General features: G+C 45.3%; 1 protein-coding gene across 1 annotated transcript in view; it reads right to left on the bottom strand.

The window, feature by feature from the left end:
• Window positions 1-14,728, bottom strand: part of FBXW8 (F-box and WD repeat domain containing 8) — a gene marked incomplete at both ends in the record, with an annotated part of 108,205 nt that extends 93,477 nt beyond the window's left edge. Inside the window, 2 exons of the mRNA XM_084253384.1 lie at window positions 2,570-2,674; window positions 14,420-14,728. Of these exons, the coding sequence (XP_084109510.1) occupies window positions 2,570-2,674; window positions 14,420-14,728 (414 nt within the window). The remainder of the gene's footprint in view (window positions 1-2,569; window positions 2,675-14,419) is intronic.
• Between the last annotated feature and the right edge of the window lie 279 nt (window positions 14,729-15,007).

Below are 15,007 nucleotides of genomic sequence, written 5' to 3'. Positions count from 1 at the left end.
AAGTAAAGAAAATGATACTTATTTTTATTCCTTTGTGGTTCTTATTTTGATGCTTGGGAAAACAAAGCCAATTCTACAAACTGCTGGCCATCCACTGTCCTCTTCATACAAAAGCTCTATGAAGAAAATCCTGGTTTTGCAGATCAGAACCGCCTTAGCAAATCTGTTTAAGAATATGTTCTATTCCTATACTTGCGCTCTAAAAATTAGGTTGAACCAGGAAAAAAAAATCTGGTCAAAGAAGGGAGCACTCTCGTGGACAATTGGACTACTGTGTTGCAAATTAAAATGTTCACACCTGCAGAATAATCTCACCAGCATAACCAATCTACCCTGAAATGCAGCCCCATTGTACCAAAAGGGGGATCTCTTCTTCCACTAGATCCTATCTTCCCCTGATAAAACCCTTTGGATGAGAAAACCAGCAGCAGATGTGAAAGCCACATGGCCCGCTACAAAGCAGGAGAGCAAAAAGCACCGTTAAAAGAAATGATTCCTTAAACAGCAGCTCCCTATCAAGAATGAAGATTTTATCATCCAATGCTGACTTTGTGTAAAGCAGCTAGCTATTAGACCCTGTTCCAAGCCTCAGCTAACAGAATCAGGCTGAAATCCAGGAGTTGGACTCATTTAGCTACACCCTTGTTTTCAAGTCTCGGGACCAGGGCCAATGTGTAAAGTTAGAATATGACAAATCCAATTTCCAAGGGAAAGAGGACGACAAGGTAGGTACTCTTACTCAACGCAGCCGACAGGCACTGAGCATGACTTACACTTCGGTGCTTCAGTGAAAGTCAGTCTTCGAAAAATTCCTCCGTCAATCCCTAAAGAGTTTCACTTTTCATCAGAAATATGTTTTGTAAGTTATATTGTGGCAATCAAGAATATCGAAAACTTATTTACAAAGGATATACCATGGAAACAGCCTAAATCTCCTTCAAAGGGGGTGACATGCTATCATTTTCAACAAAATGGAGGGAATTTGAAAAAACAAATCAGAACAATAAAAATATCACACATTCATACAAAAGATAATATGACAAAGTAAAACACTTTCAAAAACAACTGGATGTCATCAAACATCCTAAGGGCTTTGTGGTTAAGAGGGAAGGAGGAAGAAAAGGGACAAGGGCACACGCGAATGGTGGGGGATGGCGAGGAGCTGCTATTGTGGGTCACTAAACTTCCCTTATTCCTTTTGCCAGGGGAGAGGGAATATGAACATTAGCAACTTCTGGAATAGAATGATAAACAAGAATTTTTGAGCCAAAAGAAGAAACTACCAAAAACCTTCTCAAACTCACATTTAAGTAGAAAAATAACTGATTAAACAAATGTTTCATAAAGTACAAAATCAGAACCTCTCTAAGTCCGCCCGTATCTTGTGTGATTTCTTTGAGGTAGTGAGCTCTACAGTCTGAATTTGGGACAGGTCGCATCACTCTGAAACTACCATAATATCCCTTACTTTATATTCTCAATAGGACTTTGGACTTTTAATGCACAGTTCTCCTGCCACTCGGCGTATGGAAGCCTTTCTCTTGAAGGCATGGATGCTTGTGTAAACATTATGGAACCCTGAGATGGAACACGTTAAACACTAAACACAAATTTTTTGGCAGTTATGGACAACAGCCAGGGACGTGCGGATCTCCGTCACCCATCTCATGCTGGGTGTCTTCTAAGGAGCATGGTTGTCCACGTTAAGACAAACGACCAGCAATCACACACATCTTTGACTCATGAGAAATTATAAACTTTTCACAGATTATATACTCTTCGCCAAAAAACAAAACTGGATGTCATCAAACATCCTAAGGGCGTTTTATATTCTTATTCAAAAAAATGAACAAGAGACAAAATTTATGACAGCAAAAAGTTTTGTACTGGTATTACCTGGTTAGAAATGCAGGCCCCACCCAGATCTCCTATTCCACTTTGCATCTTATCAAGCTCCCCTTGATTGCTGTGCTATCAGCATAGACAGTCCCTCCCAGAATGCCCACCATGGGCAGATGCCCCCCCCCCCCCCGCCCTGCCAGCATGAGATGGGTGATGGAGATCCGCACCTCCCTGGCTGGGTCTCAGTTCTCACATGCCTCGCACTTTACAGAGCGGGCTTCTAGTATGAAGGGCAATTTGGACTATATGCCTAAAAATGACATCATTGTTTTCGTCCCTAGGTTGACCCACAGCTTCCAACCTCACAACTGGCTTGATTTAACCAAGGGCTTGCATCTTTACATTAAAAGCAGTGAGGACATGAACAGCTCAGGCCAGCTCAATAAAAGCTGAGCACAGAGTTGTCAGCCTTGAACACGCTGCCACAGGTCAGCCATAACTCAGACTGCAGGGAGAATGGAGCTCCTGAGCAGACAGCCACAAAAGACAAGCACCAAACAGTGATATGAAACACAGCCCTTTAAGTTCCAAATTGCTCTCCTTAAAGTAAAGTTGGTATACAACGTATTCACTCTTTGGAGTTTCTAATTGTGCTAAGTCACCCAGGAGCTTCTTAAACTAATTACATGTGCAGGTCAATCTCCGATGTCGATTAATGGCAGCTTACCTGTGCACACCTTCCAAGTTCTCGCCTGTCCAGATACTGAAATATATTGATTGCCAATTCATAAGGCAGCTGGATATCAAAGAAGGGCACATCATCCATTTCATTCTAAAGATAAAGAAGAAAATAACCTTACAAATCAAAAGATATGAAAGGGCTCAATTATTTTTTGTATTTGGATAAGCTAGGTTTTTATTTTCCTACAGAAAGTTAAAAAAAAAAAAAAAAAAAAAAAAAACCTGGGGCCTCCCCGGTGGCGCAGCGGTTGAGCGCTGGGTTGCAAAGCTGCCTGCGGCCTCTGCAGCGCCGGTTCGATCCCCGGCTGCTCCCCGGCCACCAGAGGAGGGTCCCACATGGCGCGCAGACCTCTCCTGCCGCCCGCTGCTCCCCTCAGCAGTGTACTTCGGTCCTTCTGCCTGCTCTGCTCCCTGCTCTGGCTCTGGTGAATTCTCTCACCCTCCCGCGCTTCTGACTGTACCCAGTGCTTGTATAAACAAAACAAACAAACAAACAAATAAATAAAACATGCCTTTAAAAAAAAAAAAAAACTGAGCAAGTATCTATCATGATATATTCTTCAATACTGTTTCCTTTTTAAAGTCTTCTTTTCTCCAATTGTATTTATTGAGGTAAAGTTACTTACATCAGTGTATTTGTTTTAGGGGATATAGGCTCAAACCTCTACTGTTTTCATACCATGTCTACCACCAGAGCCCCCCCAATAATCCTCTACTATGCTCCATTGGGCCTAGTCCCAGACAGTCACCCTCCCCTTCCGGCTGCCTCAGTTTTGCAATTGAATGTCAAGGATGTGTTACTGGTTTGGTTTTGTCTGGCCCTTTGTTTCATCTCTCTATTCCAGCTGATACTCTTCTTTCTCCTCCTGATTTATTTTGCTTTGCATTATCCTCTCCAGTGCCATGTATGTTGTCAAAAATGTTCCCATTTACAGGCCCTTTAAATTACCAGAGATATTCTTAGGTGGTGACTAGAGATGATGCTGTTTCCCAGGAGGAGCAGAACAGAGAACTAACTCAGAACCTGACAGTCACTCTCAGTTCTGACTCCCCCCAGCTACCCTTCTCACTTTCACTTACAGCCATCGGAACACTTCTCATAAGGCTTCAAAAAAGAGAAGCAGGGGTGCCATTTGACAATACAGGGTATGCCACAGACATCAGCACAAAGACTTTTGGCTTCCAAGGGAAGAGGGAGGAGAGCGGTGGTCAAGCAAGCCCCTGAAATCAGGGGATACTATGGACAACAGTTTCTATCACCCAATTTGAAGGGAAGTGAGTCGCTTTAGCCAGACACACTGACTGAAAGTTTCTATAGGGCTTTCATCGGGAGAAGAGGGCTAAGAACACAAGCAAAAGTAAATAAATGAAATGCTGCTCTTGAGGAGGTGAACACCTCTCCCTCTGGTCGCTGGAGGGGCACAGGCATCCTAATGCACTCAGGGACTTACACCGTTAACCTGAGCGAGCCAACGCAAACAAAGCAGTTCTTCTTCGGTGTCATTTATTAATGTGGAGAAACTAGAGCTTGCCTGCCTTTGGATAAGCAATTAGGGATGAGGTAACAGGCTTTATGTGAGAGATAAGGCTGTCATGACGATCCTGGGAGCACAAAGAAATATGAGTGTGAAACAGAAAAAAGGCCACGTTCACCTGGCAAAGCTCGCTCTGGCGTGTGCTCCCACCACACTAGGGGATGCAGTGGCCTCTGTCCCAACAGAAACTCGCCTCATAAAATTCATTTTGAATAAGCTTTGGCTGACATCGGTGACTTATCGGCTGCAAGCAAACTGTTTACTCGTGACTCAAATTATGCCGGACATTGCAAGGCTGCCATCTCAAAACTGCAAATAGCCGCAGAGTTTTAAGAGAAAGTGAGCACTGACTTAAGCCCCACCAAGACTCAGGGTAAACGTTTTTATGGAATCATGTTTCCATTCATGTAGGATTCTCAGAACCAAAAGATAATCCAGGGCACAAGAAGGAAATGTATTCAACTGCAAACACAGTTCAAGGCTAAGTATGAGGACCAAAAAGGGTCTCCAGAGGAAAGTGGAGTAAGAGCTGACAGTGCTCTGTGGGCAAAGAAGGAACAGAATGTTTTATCAGGAAAGAAATGTTGGTCATACAGAAAAAAAAACAGGGAAAAAAATCTGCAAGTGTAATTGGAAGGCAAAGGGAAGCTGGCCTGAAAAAATAATGGCAAGTCGTTTGGTCTAACACCAGGCTAGCTGCCCTCCTACAAGTAAATGGCTACACTCATCAAAAGAGGCATCGCTTTCTCTCTCAGCCTGGAGAGAACGTGAGACTCCTCACCCCATCCCAGAAGGGCCCTGCCAGGCAAGGAGAGTCACAGAGAAAACCAACTATTGTTTGCCACCCTGGCCTTCCTACTTTCTCTGTAGTCACTTGACTATACAGTGAGGCGGAGGAGCCCACTTCACCTTCTAGGCAAAGAGACAAATGTTCCTTGTCCTCAGATAAGCCAAATGAGAGCCAGGAAAGTCTGTACTCAGGAGATGTTAACTCCCACTTAGCTTCTCCACCTCTGAGATGAGCCAGGCACTGTTTCCTTCCATCAGTCCCTTCAGGGCTCACAATAAGCTGGTGTCTACTGACACATGAAGAATCGCCTTTGTTTTTAGTTCTTCTACTGCAGAAAAGTCACACTTCCGGTGGCAAAAAATGCCCCACTTTCACCAGCACAGAACCCTGCCACTGTCCTCCTGACCCCAGCCACCAGGACCTCTGGGACACAGCAGAGGGCGGTGTTAGAGCAAAGACTCAACCTGATCATCCCGGTTCTGCTGCCCGACTAGCCATGCAACCAGGTTCGATGCGCCAGTCTCAGGTTCCTCATCTGTAAAAGAGACATAACTACCCTGTGAATAGGCATGGTATTAAGGATAAAACAACCCCTGGGGAGGGCTTGGCACAAGTACCAGGGCTGGGCATGCGATAAATGCTAATAATGCTCTTTCTTTTCCCAAGGGACAAGCCAGCCACCTATTCTCTCCTTCAACTAAGCCACGTTGTTTCGGTCTACATTCCGTGTGACTCCTCTACCAGCTGTGTTTCCATGGAAAGCGGTGTCCCCTTGCATACTACAAGGTATGATATCAGCTGTGCCAGAGAATAGGGATGGCATGATGCATGCTAATGCTCAGGAGTCTAAACAGTGAAGGTCTTTTCTGAAAGAACTTTCATAAAGAATCATCAAGATTTACTCTAGTGCACAGTGGATGAAAGGGATGCAGGCACCATAGTGCAAACGGTTCATTGAGGTATCGGGAGCCACACCGACAAATGATGAGAGGGGGTTTAAAAATGAACAGTGTGGGCCTCCCCTGTTGGCGCAGCGATTGAGCGCTGGGCTGCGAAGCTGCCCGCAGCCTCTGCAACGCCGGTTCGATCCCCGGCCACCAGCAAGGGTCCCACATGGCGCGCAGACCTCTCCTGTTGTGAGCGCTGCTCCCCTCAGCAGTGTGCTTCATCAGTCTGCCTGTTCTGCTCCCTGCTCTGGCTCTGGTGAATTCTCTCACCCTCCCGCGCTTCTGAATGTACCCAGTGCTTGTATAAATAAATAAATCTTAAAAAAAAATGAACAATGATTTAAAAAATTTTAAAAATTAATATAAAATAAATTCCTTCAATAAGAAAAAAATAGTTTGCTTTAAAAAAATACTACTTCCTACTAAAGTGCAGAGAAATACCCTGCAATCTAAGAGCTGCAGGCTACTTTATAGTACAGACAATTCTTTACCTATACTCACTTAAAACCATTAAAGTAGAAAAACTGGCACTTCAGAAACAAAGATATGACAAAAGGAAAGAAAAGAGATTAAAGATATTGGAAATATTAAAATAGGGAACTTGGTCACACTATAAAAATACCTGCATGACTATAATGCCGAGAGGAAATGTTTGTAGGAATTTCATAACCCCAGGCAATGTGACACAGGCCAACGGCGCCACAGAAAACAAACTAAATTCAAAGTACTAACACACCTTCAAATTGAAGGGAAAAGTTCTTGATAACATACAAACAGGCTTTTAATTCTTTTTTTTTTAATTGTATAGAGGCATGTTTTGTTTTTTTTTATTTTATTGTTTGTTTTGTTTATACATGCACTGGGCACAGTCAGAAGCGCAGGAGGGCGAGAGAATTCACCAGAGCCAGAGCGGGGAGCAGAGCAGGCAGGAGGACCGAAGTACACTGCTGAGGGGAGCAGCGGGCGGCAGGAGAGGTCTGCGCGCCATGTGGGACCCTCACCGGGTGGCCGGGGAGCAGCCGGGGATCGAACCAGTGCCGCAGAGGCCACGGGCAGCTTCGCAACCCAGCGCTCAACCACTGCGCCACCGGGGAGGCCCCAGGCTTTTAATTCTTTTAAGGCTCCGAGATTGAGTCTCTACCACGACTGGCACCTCAGGGCCCACATCACATATCCAAATCATCTGTGGAGTCTAAAGGAAGGAAAACCACCACCAAGGTTTCCCTCCAACTTACTGCCCCAATTTCAAATGGAAGGTGGGTGGGGCTCAAGCATCTCTTCATCGGGGATCCTCACACACACTACAAATTGAGAACCACAACTCTAAATCGTAAGCAGATAAAAAAAAAAATCAATCCTTTCCCAATCAAGCAAAAGAAAAGGATCATGTTACTTTGTTAATTCAAAGTGAACACTAGATTTTCCCAAAGTCTACTGGACTTACTCCAAAAATGTTCAGAGAAACTGCAAATAGATCCATCCCCAGGGAGCTGATTTGTACTCCTATGTGCTAATGTAAGACTAATTCTGTAAATGGATTGGTTTTGTGCCTTACTGTGAGAAATTTAATCTGCCTTCTCTTGTTTAGTAGAAGAAGGGAGAATTACTAAAAGCCAAATCAGTGAAAAGTGAAAAATCTGACTCAAGGCTTGTTCCCAAAGTACATCTCCAGGGCAAACAAACTGCAAGATCTCTCTAACTGAGGAAAGCACCTCACGTTCAAACAACAGATTTGTAATAACACTTCTGCTAAATCTGTTATTGAAAGGAGACTGTTTTCTACAGGAATTTATCTCAGTTTTCTGCATACTGCAAAAGCAGAGGAGCACAGACCTACCCATCGCAACAGAAGGAAGGGATGAGCTCCTATTTCACCTGCATCTTGAGGGGGAAAAAAATTGGTTGATGGGAGTGAGGGAGGAAAGCTCAAACCACTGGAAGGATAAGCAGGGATTCATGCGCAGACCCAACTCGGTCTTCAAATACATGTTGTTATTTGTACAAAGGAAGAGAAATCACAGGCATACCAAAATGTTGACAGAGTAGCCTCTGGTGAGCAACAACCTAACGGGGTTTTGTTTTCTTCTGTCTACTCTCCCCTATCTCCTAAATATTTTTACAACAAGCATGTGATATTTTCACAGCCACAGAAAAGCAATACATTTTAAAAATAAGGTGGTTTATGTTCAAAACACTCTGAGTTTGGGGCCACATCAGGTGCTGGGGGGAGGTGAGGGGCTGTTAGCAAATGTGTAAGAAATGATGTCTACACTGAAAGAACTACAGTATTTCACAGCAATAAAGTCATCACATAAAATGGAATGAAAACAGGAACTACAAAAGACAATACAAATCGTCCCTAAGGTATTCCAAAGTTCATTAGAAAGTCAGCAATTTAAAACCTGAAAATCATTTCTTCAAAGAAACAAGACTACACAGAGTAGTGAAGCTCCCAAGCAGTTCACAAAAAACCACTTTCTCACTTAATATTTAACCCAACCCCCTGCCCCACCTATGAAAAAGAGCAAAAGTATTCAACAAATTGTTGACTGCACGCATAAGTATCACTGAACTGTAACCCTAGGGAACCTGACCAGCACAGTAGCTTTCACAGTAGATGCTCAGTAAATGTCCACAGGATTTATCACTTCTTTATGGGTTTTCCAACTTCAAGAACCACCCTACACACCACCTACTGGTCTGATTCTCCTGGCAAGGAGGGAACGTGCTGGGAGGAATCCCGGAGATGGGTGCAGCAGTGAAGGGAGTCAGTGTGAGGCAGAAAAAGCTGGACCACTGCTTTCAAAACCTCCTTTTAGTCTAAACTGAAATGCAAGCTTTAGCTACCAGAAAGGAGAGAAGTCGGGGAGAGGAGGCACTCCCATGTCAGAAGCTTGGGCCAGTGCATATGATGTGTTTGTTGGAAGGGTACATCGATCTCAAACACTCCTAGCACATTCCTAACATCAGGATCAGCTATATAATTAGTGAAGCTCAGAGTGAAACAAAAATGTGGGGCCCTTGTTCAAAAATGATTGAGAATTCAAGACGGCACAACAAATCATTAAATCAAGCACAGGATGCATCTGACCTGGGGCCCTGTGTGAACACAGAGGTCACACAGACCCTGGAGACTGCCCAGCCCTGGCCACTTCCCACTTGCTGTTCTCTGCCTAGAACCCATCCCAGAGATCTCTACCTCCTTGCATGAAATGTGACCTTCCAGGAAGTCCTTCATGGATAACACTATTTAAAATTACAGCCCTCCAACACAAGCGAGGCGCTGTATTTTCTCCAGAGCATTTAGAACCTGACAATTATTTGCTCATCCATCTCCATCTTCTCCAGAATGTAAGCTCTAGAGCACGGCTTTTTTTCTGTTTCATTCACTGCTATACCCTCAGTGTTCAAAACAGTGCCTCATACCAAGAAGCTGCTTAATGCATATTTGTGGAATGTATGAAGCCCAAACTGCTTCAAGCAGCAGAACCTTCCACAAAGTGACAACCAAAGTTGTTCTGGTATATATACTCAGGGACCATTTAAAAATGTGCACAAGGAGAGACATGCTAACTCATGACAGGAAAACATGAATGGCACTGACAATAAGAACTTTTTAGTTGGGGAAAAAGGAGAAAGAAGAGAACTTTGGGCTGCAGGGACATAGGAGACAGAATTCAAATTGAGCCCTAAATGGCAGGCAATGGACATCAAAGAGGAAGGAAGGTCACTCTAGCTAAGCCAAACCAAGAGTTCACATTTGATTCAATTCGCTTTAGTTCATATTAGCAATTTTCTAGCTAGTTTCTAACTTAAAAATACAGGACTTATGTCATCAAATTGATTTTGTTGACAACACAGACAGGCTATGACAAATACTGGCATAGTGAAAAATAAGTTTTGGACAGCGGTATTAAAACTTTTATGAGACCTGAAAATCCAGATCTTAATTTGAAGAATGCTTTGAATGGTCACAGGTCCTAAAAACCAGAGAGTATCTCCATCATTGCCTCTGGAAGCTGTCATTCTGCCCATGTTGTTTCATCAACAAATGTATGGGGCCCCTAGTGTACTGAGTACCACAGGGGAAGATACAAGAAAGAGTAAGACAACAGATCCTATGCAAGTGGGGAGTTGAGGAGCTTTTCAGTGACTAGTCTCAGCAAAGAGGAAGTGAAAGGGTATAATGAAGTCTTCTGCAACACGAATGATAATAACAGCACCAGCTTAAAATCACTGGCTGCTTATTGTACAAGAGGTTTGGTACTAGGAATAGTCCATGCTTTATGTGTCATTGCTTCTTTACAAAAGGTACTAGCATCATCCACAGTTGACAAGTTAAGGCAGCGTCCATTAATGCTACTCAGTTAAAAGCAGCAAAGCTGGGTCTCCCCTGGTGGCGCGGTGGTTGAGCGCTGGGTTGCAAGGCTGCCCGCAGCCTCTGCATCGCCAGTTCAATCCCTGGCCACCAGGCGAGGGTCCCACCAAAAAAAAAAAAAAAAAAAGAAGCAAAGCTACAGGCTTCTGAGAAGAGGAACTGCACCTATGCTGTTTATAGCTGATGTCCATGTTATTTCTGATCTACTAGCTGATCATTTAATGCTATGTTGGATTAGAAAGCATATACATTCCCACAGTGTCATTTCAAACACTAATCCAGCTAAAGTTGCCATCCGTTTCTGTTGTTTCCTACCCAACATCCATTCCCTTTTCTTTCCTGAAACCATCTTACTCCCATTCTTGGTCACGGTGACTTAGGTGGGGCTGACCCCCACCTTTATCTTCAAGTGCAGCAGATAAAAAAGTCTTGTAAATTCAAATTAGTCATTGGCAAAATGATGGATACACAACGTAGTCCTGACAAATGGAAACAAAGCTCATGACTTCTGCTGCACAAAACAGAGGCCCTCTTTTCCCTGGGTTGCTAAGTTGCTAGGGAGCCATTTTATCCCAAAAAGGAGAGCACCTGCTTGTAAATAAGCCAAGAAAAGAAAAGCAGAACCAAAGATGAGATTTTCAGTTACGCACCCAGACAAGCACCACTGCCTGGAATCTTCAGTTACATAAATCAAGAAGCTGGCTTCCATTTTTAAAGCCAGCTTGAGTTGCAATCCATAGAGCAGATATATTACCTAAATAAAAATAGGCCCAAGCAACTGGATACCACAACCACCACAGTGGAGAAAGCAGCATATTTGCAATTATACTCAGGGGGCCCCACTACACTGAGAACCCTGAGTTTATGGAAAGAAGAAAATGGAAGACAATAGAAAGTACCTATTGCTTCTGAAATTGTCCAGGGGTGTATCATTTCTTTCACGAGTTCAATGCCATATGAAGACAATTTAGGTGTTCACAATTCACCACCTAAAAACAGATGACTTCTAAGTATTATTATTAAAAGCTTCAGAGGCGGCTCAAGGAATCATTAAGTTTTCCTTTCAGCTGTGTGCCTGTCCTGTAAAGGTCCAGCACTGAGGCAGTGCTGTGCACCTACCCATCCAAAGGCAACTTAACTCTTGACCGCTAACTTCCTAGCTGTTCTCATTCTGGCGATGATGTCGAAGACTCTGAAGTGAAAGAGACTGCTAGAGTATGCCATATACTCTAGCAACTACTGAAAGTGGGGAAAAAAAACACAAAACACCACCACAGTATAACCACTTTGGAAAACTGCTTGTCAGTATCTACTAAGAGGGAGCAAACACACATCTTATGACCAAGCAACTCCACACCTAGGCAAATACCCAAGAAAAATGTATGCACCTGTTCCAACAGAGATAAAACTTCCACAGCAGCGCTATTCCTGGGAGCCCCAAAATGTCTATGAATAAGCAGGTTATCAAGAACACTCCCCCTTCAGAATGAAAAAAATATGGCATATTCATAGGAATAAATTTGCCATGCAATATACAAGAACCCAGACACAAAACTACGTGTTCTAAGGTTCTACCCATATAGTTCAAAAATAGGCAAAAAGAAGGCACTAGAAGTCCAGTGGCTACCCATGCATGGAAGAGAACATGTGGGGGTCTGACAAAATGGTAATGCTGCTCTAATCTGGATGCCGCATACATGTGGATGCATATACTCTTGAAGGTTTACCAAGCTGCACGTTTGTGATTTGTACACTTCAGTAGAAAGAGTGGGGGGGGGGGGACTTTAAAAGTGAGAAAACAAGACCAAGAGGAGGCCTGTGTTTCAAGAAAAAGTTAAGTATTTTCCTTAGAGAGATCATGGAGACAGTTTCTACAGTCATGTATAATATTTAATGTGACCAGAAGAATGGTAGCCGTTATGAAATAAATCATTACAAAAGTATGGCTGGAATTTGGAAATGATACTTACACCTAATAAACCTGGGGAACAGGGCTGAATGGGCATCATCTAGTCTACTTCACTCATTTGCATTACCTACTAGATCTCTGGGGCCTTTGAGGCTTACATCCACTGATGAGGGGATCCAAGCCCTTTCTATAAAGGTTACCAGTGCTTCTGAGACTAAAGATTCTGGGTGGATGTACTCCCCCTAACGATGTACTTTCCTAATGTCATGTGCCAAATGAGGCTCACAGTGGCCACCGGAAAGAGCTGAGAGAACTGAAGATAATGGCTACCAAGGAAATAGGAAGCAAACACACCATGAATTAGTACATTTATAGCAGTATTAACTGATAATTACAAAAAGAAAAAAAAAAACACAAAAAACCCACAGGTTAGATGCTGCTGCTAGTAGTACCTAATGTGATTAGGTACTACAAAGCCTAGCAGTACCTAATGTGATTCTGAAGGGGGTGGAGACAGTGGGCAGGTTTTTTCTAAGTACATATGAAACTTAGATTATGATGTGGCCCTTGGATCCTCTAGTAAACTGGTTCCCCCCCCCCCCCATTTCTAGAACAGTTCACTTAGGGCTCGCCTGCTTTTGCTGTCAACACCTACTCCCCATGTGTGTTAGGGCCAGAAAGCCTTGAGAATCAGGACTTCAGGCCAAGAAAATTGAACAGGAGAGAACTTGACTGCTCCAACATCTGGATTTCTGGGTCCCTCCTCTAGGGACTGACTCTAAAAAGGGGCCAAAATTCGTATTTTAATTCATATTTCAGAACTTAGCAAGTGGTCCTCCCTGGGGAAATAACAAAACTGAGTTTCCATTTATAAGAGGACATTTAGGATGGTTATGGGGTCTCAAGACACTGCCAGTCAGTGAGATTTCAGCTGTGAGCACCCAAATGTGCCTTTGTCCTCATAATCCGCTTTCTTGTTTCCCTCTATACCCTCCCCCGCAAACCTACTTCTATGGAATAACTTCCTCATAGGTCTAAGCTGGCCTGAGCAATTTATCAATCACTAAGCTACCTTCGCAAGGCACAGATTTTTTTTAACATACCTCTAACACTTTTTAGTAATGACCCACTTTTTTTGGAAGTAGGCATGATGCCAGGCTGAATTTTCATATGTATAAGAACTGTTATTAAATGAGAATGTTTCTGACACACGTATACAAAGTAAAAGGTTACATATCTAACCTTAGAAATAAGGCAGGACACAGGATCAGACACTTAGTGAGGACTCAAACAGCTATTAAGCCTATCTGATATAACTATACACTGTTTTTCAAAACAATTTGCCAGTTACAGAATTACTCCTAACTGGGAAGTGGTAGAAGTCACCTTTGAGACTAAGTTAAACCTAACTATCGAAACCTGCTGTCTCCCCATAGCATAAATGTGTTTCAGGTGATCTTGATAATGAAGTGGGCCACGGAGAACAAGGGTCCCTCGTCTTCCTCTAAATTCTGGAAGGGTCCCAGGCCCCACATTAATAAGAACTGCCACACTAATCAAAGTGCCCAAAGGAGTCGTCTTCCTTCTAATTTTGTAAAGGCATGCACTGAATACAACTGTTAGGGGGAAAGGATGTCCTAAAGCTAATTCCATACAGGCTTTGTGGACTCCACCCCCACCCCAGGCCAAAGCCAAAGACACTGGGAGCTCCAAATCCCATCACCACCAAAGGGAAGGTGGCTGGGACCTGAGGGTGGGGTTCAATATCGGGGCTGTCCTATAAAACAACAACTGAATGCACAGATAAGTTACTGTAAAAGTGCTTCCTAACCGCGGCCTGCTTCTCCTCTCCAAAGGCACCCCTTGTTGAAAGTTCAGGAATCCCTGAGAGTTGGATTTCTCAAGCTCATATTGATGGGTCAGATCATTTTTTGCGGGTGCTGTCTTGCATGTTCATGAGCATCCCCGGCCACTATCAGCTAAGTGCCCACAGCACCTTCCCGAGTTGGGCTACCCAAATATGCCTGCAGACTGCCAACTTGGGGGGGCCGGAGGAGGGGGGTGTGGGGGCGCGAGTAGCCCTGGAGAGGACCTCTGCTTCCAGAGACCCCCCATGCAAGCACAAACGCAGGTGTGCGGCGCTCGACCCATTCTTCTCCCAGCACTGGCACCGAGGGGCACCGGGGAGAGGCGGTCACTGTCCGAGGGGCACCGGGGAGAGGCGGGGGCCCGGGGCGGGGGCCGGCCCGGGCCTTAGCGGCGGCGACGGACACTCACCAGGTCGCGGATGAGCTGGTCCACGAGCTGTTCGCCGCCCCCGGCGCCCTCGCGGGCCGGAGGGGAGCGGGACCGGCTCGCCGCGTCCTGCCTCGCGGCCCGCGCCGCCGGGGGCCGCCCCGCGCCCTCCAGGAGCCCCTGGGCCAAGGCCAGGTACCCCGAGGCCTGCTCGCCGCGCCCAGGCCCCAGCTCCGGCCGCCGCGGCCGCCGCTCGGCCGCCTCGGGCCGCCGCCGCTTCCTCAGCGCCTGGGCCTGCGCCAGCTCCTCCTGCCAGCGCCGGCGGAACTCGTCCAGCCCGTGGTCGTCCATGGCCGCCGCGCCGGCCGCGTCCGCCCCGCCCGCGCCCCGGTGCCACGGGACGGTCCCCCCGCGGGAAGTGTCCGCCGCGACCGGAAACCGCCTCCGCCGCGGCGCTCGGGTTCCGGGGGCGGCCCCGCCCCGCCCCCTCCCCGCGCGGTGGGCTTCGGGCGCCCCCGCTGAGGCCTGCGCCGGGGCCCCGCGCCCCGCGCCCCGGCTTTTTGACAAGCACAGCCTTTGCATCAACAACCGTTTCTGCAGTCAACAAACACACACTGATCAACTATTCTA

The sequence above is a fragment of the Talpa europaea genome, assembly GCF_964194135.1.
Source record: "Talpa europaea genome assembly, chromosome: 14".
NCBI classification, from domain to species: Eukaryota; Metazoa; Chordata; class Mammalia; order Eulipotyphla; family Talpidae; genus Talpa; species Talpa europaea.
Note: the sequence above shows the minus strand (reverse complement) of the source record. Positions and strands in the feature narration are given on the sequence as shown.